General features: G+C 35.2%; 1 protein-coding gene across 2 annotated transcripts in view; it reads right to left on the bottom strand.

The window, feature by feature from the left end:
• Positions 1–428: 428 nt before the first annotated feature.
• The window catches only part of BIRC2 (baculoviral IAP repeat containing 2), a 29,556-nt gene continuing 23,984 nt past the window's right edge, over positions 429–6,000 (bottom strand). Inside the window, exons 6-10 of one of the 2 annotated variants that reach the window (XM_034933595.3) lie at positions 4,478–4,720; positions 3,520–3,591; positions 1,350–1,604; positions 1,202–1,243; positions 429–1,111 (exon numbers count right to left, since the gene is read on the bottom strand). In XM_034933595.3, coding sequence (XP_034789486.3) covers positions 918–1,111; positions 1,202–1,243; positions 1,350–1,604; positions 3,520–3,591; positions 4,478–4,720 — 806 coding nt within the window. In that variant the 3' untranslated portion in view covers positions 429–917. The remainder of the gene's footprint in view (positions 1,112–1,201; positions 1,244–1,349; positions 1,605–3,519; positions 3,592–4,477; positions 4,721–6,000) is intronic. The other variant, XM_003828385.5, reaches the window with a different exon arrangement.

Raw genomic sequence — 6,000 nt, 5'->3', positions numbered from 1 at the left:
TTTACTATTAGACTTCCTTATCTACCTGGCTTCAGAAGTCTGCCACAGAGTGAGATCTAAGAAAGGTCAAATATGACTGGACCCAGAAAGGAGGTACTAACCATTCATTGCCTGTATGCCTCCTCACCCCATCAACACCTATGCAACAAAGCAATTACACTACTGTCTGAAAATAATGCCTATTTATCTAATTTAAGAGTTTTCTGAAATTAATGTTGGATTCATTTTTCATCCAACATTGTATCTATAACATACAAAGCAACAAGAGACTGTCATCTAAAGAAATTTCACAGATAACATTATTTTAACAACATTTAATAATTTCTCATGAATGCAATTTTTTACTTAATAGCTGGCATTTGAGTACAAGGAAGACACATGAAAATTACTTTTTAAATCAGGAAAGAAAAAATATTCTGGTAACACAATCTTTTTAAAGCACTTTATTGAGATGTTTCTCACAAACTAGAGGGAGAAATAAGAGAAAAATCCTTATTTTAAAACACAAGTGAAAAGCACCAAAGACAATTCGGCACCATAACTCTGATGAACTCCAGAGTTCCTGGTTTCCAGTTCTTTTCTACACTATAATTTAGTATTCAAAGCTTTCTGAAAGAACAACAAATCCAGTAACTCCTGAAATGATGCATAACAAGCAGTGACACTACTCCCTTAGGTCCACACATACATACTAATATAGTTCACCAAACATAAATCTTCCCTTGTAAATAAACAGATTAAGATTAAATATATGATACCATCTTTTCAGAAACAAGATTATTAGTACCAAAGCAGACTAGAATATGAATGTTACTAATTGAAAAACTCATAATTCCCTTTTTACTTTAGATGGCTTCAAGTGTTCAACAATATTTTAAAGACCTTTTTATGCAGGTTAAAATATACACTATTTTTCTTTAAGAGAGAAATGTACGAACAGTACCCTTGATTATACCCCTGCAAATAGGGCACTTTCTTAGAGAAGGGGCACATTCCTGGCATACTACCAGATGACCACAAGGAATAAATACAACAGAAACTTCTTTGTCCATACACACTTTACAAGTTCGTTCTTCTTGCAACCTCCTCAATTGTTCTTCCAGTGACAGACCTAATAACAAAAAATAACTTTAGTGAAATTGTTTCCACTTCATTAAAAAAAAGGGTAATAGTTCATGTTGGTTTTAAATCTTTGTTTTACCTGAAACATCTTCTGTTGGAATATACTTCATATTCTTATCCACTGAGGAAAGAAAACATAAAAACCATCACTCTACTAAATACAAAACTGAGCCACCGCATCTGGCCAGTCCTAAGAATTTCTAAAATAATTTTCCCAACAAACTCACCAAATAAGTTCTTATACAATGTAGAGTCAATTTCTTTTAGACAGTTTTTGAAGATGTTGGCCGCAGCATTTCCTTTAACCAAAATGGTATCAATCAGTTCTCTCGCTTGTAAAGGTATCTGTGTTTTTTGTTTAATAATATCATGTTCCTGTTTATTAATTACATTGGCCTTTAAAAGATTATCCAGGATAGGAAGCACACACGTCAATTGTTGAAAGAGAGCCATTCTGTTCTTCCGAATTAATGACAAATCATCTTCATTAAAAAAAGAAAAAGAAATCCATTAGATTTTAAACTCCTTTAACTATACTCATATAGTCACTAATAACCAACCCTACAAACAATTTAGGCACTAAATAAAGTTCAAAAAAGAACAAAGTAACTTGTTTGCATTTGTAAGTTTGCTGTTTGGAAAACTTCCAGAGGAAGTCTCTGTTTAATTTTTAAGTCTATATATTTACATGTCCTAGAACTCCACTTTTACTTTATTTTGTTGCAAGAGATTTGTAGAAGACAGTAAAAATTCCCCCCACCATATATAATACTACTCTTATATTTCCATTATATCATTTTACTTTTGTAAGCACTTTCATAGTAATTTGTCTCATTTGATACAGTGATCCTGTCAATTAAACAAGGCGAGTATTACTGCCTCTCATTTTTACATAGGGAGAAAAAAGACTCAGAAAAGAATGAGTGGCCTAAGATCACAAGAAAGAATAAGCTGCAGAACCAGGCATCCTAGACCAGTGTTCTTTTCAACACCCCATACTTAAGACGTGGTATTGTAGGGTTTGAGTTGCCAAGTCAAAACAGACCTAGGTTCCAGTGTTGGCTAGGCCCACTCACTAGCTATGTGTCCTCATCCTTCCCCATACACCTCAGTTTCCTCATCTGTAAAATATACATAACGGTACCTTCCTCAAAGTTGTAAGGATTGAATAATACATGTAAAGCATCTGGCACAATATGTGGTACATAGTTAACTACCATTATTATTTTATAAATGTCTATGTTTATAGCAATTAAAAAAAACTACCTAAGAATCAAGCCTGACCTTTTTTTAAAAAGCCAATGTTTTTCCTTTAATATCGCATCACATAAAACTCCATAGTTAATTTATATTTATGGAATATGGTAGTTCCTTCTTTTGGGATCTGAATCATTATAAAATTTAATTGTCTATTTTCAGACTTTCAAAAAAATTTAAAAAGTACATCTCTACAAAGTACCAGTTTAATGAGAAATAAATTATAAAAACAGAAGTCTATCTTCTTTCCCCTTTTACATCTCTCTAGAAGTGAACTGCTCTATTAATCTCAAAACTATAAAATTCCATTCTGTGACAACTTTTTCTTCTACCTAAATAATTCCTCTCACTGCTAACAAATTTGTTCTTCACCTTTTCAAGATCTCCATGTCATTCCCAATTCTACTTGCACAAGAGCTATCTCCTGGCTTTGCTTCAAACCTCCTATTCTAATTTAGGTAGCAGTCAGGTATTTCAATAAAGTTCTCTATATTAGCACCCTTAACTCATCTTCCGTATTCCTTACTTGGCCTTTCCCCTATTAACACTGCCAAATCTGTAATTCAATACTATTTTCCAACCCATACAGAGTATGAGAAAGTCATAAATCTAAGGTGACAGTGATTTCATATAACCTTAGCTGGATTTCATTACTACTTAACAATCCTTAAATTGACTTTTCTCAGGCCCTTTCTTTCACCAAGTCCCTCCCACTTCCCAAGTCAATCTACCTAATGCTTAAAAAAAAAAAAAATTGACGTGCTAGGAGCTGTGTTAAAGTGTTTTATTTGCAATATCTCATTTAATTCCTACAGCAACCCTATGGGAGTCATACTATCATTATCCCCATTTTACAGATGAGAAAGCCGATGTCTGGTTGAATAAATAGCCAAGCTAGTAACTGATAGAACTGGAATTTTTTTTTTGAGATGGAGTCTGGCTCTGTCACCCAGGCTGGAGTGCAGGGGCACGATCTCGGCTCACTGCAAGCTCTGCCTCCCGGGTTCACGCCATTCTCCTGCCTCAGCCTCCCGAATAGCTGGGACTACAGGCATCCGCCACCACGCCCGGCTAATTTTTTGTATTTTTAGTCAAGACGGGGTTTCATCGTGTTAGCCAGGATGGTCTCAATTTCCTGACCTTGTGATCCGCCCGTCTTGGCCTCCCAAAGTGCTGGGATTACAGGCATGTGCCACCGCGCCCAGCCTGGAGCTAGAATTTAAACACAAATCTGTTTCAATGTAGAAATCTAGACTTTAAATATTTTGCTACATGGTCATGCAATAAGGTACTCTTAAGTTATTCCTGTCTTTACTTACAAGCTTAAAAAGAAAACATCTTCCAACCCAATACTCCAATACATATGCAACCTTCGCCTCTCTGCTGGCCCTTTAACCCTGTCTTTTGCACACTAGTCTCGCCAGCTAGTGTATATACTCCTTGACAGCAACCACTGTGATTAGGCACAGTATTTGGCACTGGTGCTCATGCTCAATAAATATTTATTGAAGGAATAAATGATTACTCAAAATACTTGTTTTGAGAGGCCGAGACTTAATACTATCTGGACGAATACAAAAATCAGTTTTCCTGTTATCCTTGGATTGGGCAGGTGGCTCTCATCAAGCCCCAGAATTTCATTGTAAGTTCTATTTTGTGTATGAGGATCACTTAGCAAGGATTAGGGAGTAAAGTATCCTATTAAAAATATGATTTGCAGAAACTTAAAAAAAAAAACAGGTTGAAAAAAGACCTGCATCCAACTTTAACATCTTGCTTTTTCAAAACAATTTAAATTTGTTATGTATGAGAAAGAAATGGAATACAGCTCAAGAAAGAGCTTATTATGCTAAAATTCTCTGATTGGCATAAATCAGAGAACCTCATCCGAAAATAAATGTATAGAAAAAAGCTGCAGTCAATGGTTCTCAACTAGAAGCAATTGAAAGGGGTAGAAAAGGAGGGATGGTTTCGAAATGACTGGAGGACTGCTACCAGCAGTTAGTGGATGTGAAACAAGCATGTTGTCCTGTAACATGTGAGACAGTCCTAAGAGCTCCACTGAGAAATAATGCAGGTGACTAACATCCCCAAATACCTGATGCCATTTCTTCAGCTTGTTTTTCCTTCTCCTCTTCTCTTTTTTCATCTTCAGCATTAAGAAGTGCTGACACAATATCATTAACTGTTTTATAGTTCTCTCCAGTTGTCAGGATTTTACTTTGAACTGTTTGTTTCACCAGGTCTCTATTAAAGCCCATTTCCAAGGCAGATTTAACCACAGGTGTATTCATCATGACAGCATCTTCTGAAGAACTTTCTCCAGGTCCAAAATGAATAACTATTTGAAAAGAAACATGCTAATATTAAATTCCACAAACATAAACCTATGGAAAAAAGTATCATGGCACAATCTTTATTCATCCTTTACTCTCATATTCTGGTAAAGGAGATGAGCTATATGCATCGATTACCTATAACTCCAATAAAAGTTTGAACTTCATAATGGTCAAATGAGAATACAATTAATATGCTATACTTTTTACAAAACCCACCTCTCTGGCTACATCCTAGACCTACTTAATGAAAGATTCTCTAAGGATAAGAATTAGGAATCTGTATCTTTTGAATATTTCCCAAATGATTCTGATGTATAGTCATTTCTGGAAACCAATATGCTATACGAACTTAGAAGTGAGAAATAATCTTCTCCAGCCAGGAAAGTGGGGGGAAATCACAAATACTTCATGGAAAAGTGGCGCATTAGAGTTTGGACTTGAAGGATGGACGGGGTCTAGACAAGTGGATTGCTGAGGTAGAGAGAATAACATAAACAAAAATGGGAAGTATAGTAAAATAGAAGATCAGTTCACCCAGAAGATGTAGTGAAAAAGTATGGCTTCAGAAGTAATTAAGGCAATATGATTTTAGACAGTGACAGATGCTCTGAAGAAAAAAGTAGTGTAAGGTCATTAAAAGAAACCAGGAAGCAGGAAGTCATTTTAGATAGGGTAGTCAGGGAAGCATTTTCTGCTAAGAGTCAATGCTAGCCCATATGATACTTTTATGAAAAAATACAAAAAGACATAATTCTTCAAGATACTACTGCCATCTTCTGGAAACTTATAATAAATATACAATGTCAACAATGTCCCCTCTTGTTCAAACACGCGTGGAATCCGTGTCCGAAGAAATGGCACCAGAACAAAGATTTAAATAACAAGGAATGAGCTCTATTTCATTTTTAAGCACATGCCTTGAGGAAATACTTAACGTTCAAGATAAGAGACACATTAGAGGATCATTACAGCAATATTTACAGCAGGAAAAAAAAACAGAAAATAACAGGAATAGCTCTCAATAGGGAATGGATAAATAAAATGCAATATACGCTGCACTACTGTGAAAAAATTTAAAAATATACAAACAAACTAAACTGGTATATACCTAGCCCATGCTACTGAGCTCTGGGTATTAGAAGTTAGAAACAGAACTGTATGTAAGCATCAGAGGGGAATTTGGCATTGCCTACAGCATTTAGTTTTCTTTCCCTTATGAAGAATGTATACATCTATTACATGTAAAATTATTAATACTGGGGGGAAAAAGGAGTGAGCTATG

This window comes from Pan paniscus, chromosome 9 (genome assembly GCF_029289425.2).
Source record: "Pan paniscus chromosome 9, NHGRI_mPanPan1-v2.0_pri, whole genome shotgun sequence".
Lineage (NCBI taxonomy): Eukaryota > Metazoa > Chordata > Mammalia > Primates > Hominidae > Pan > Pan paniscus.
This window is presented reverse-complemented; position numbering and strand designations above follow the sequence as displayed.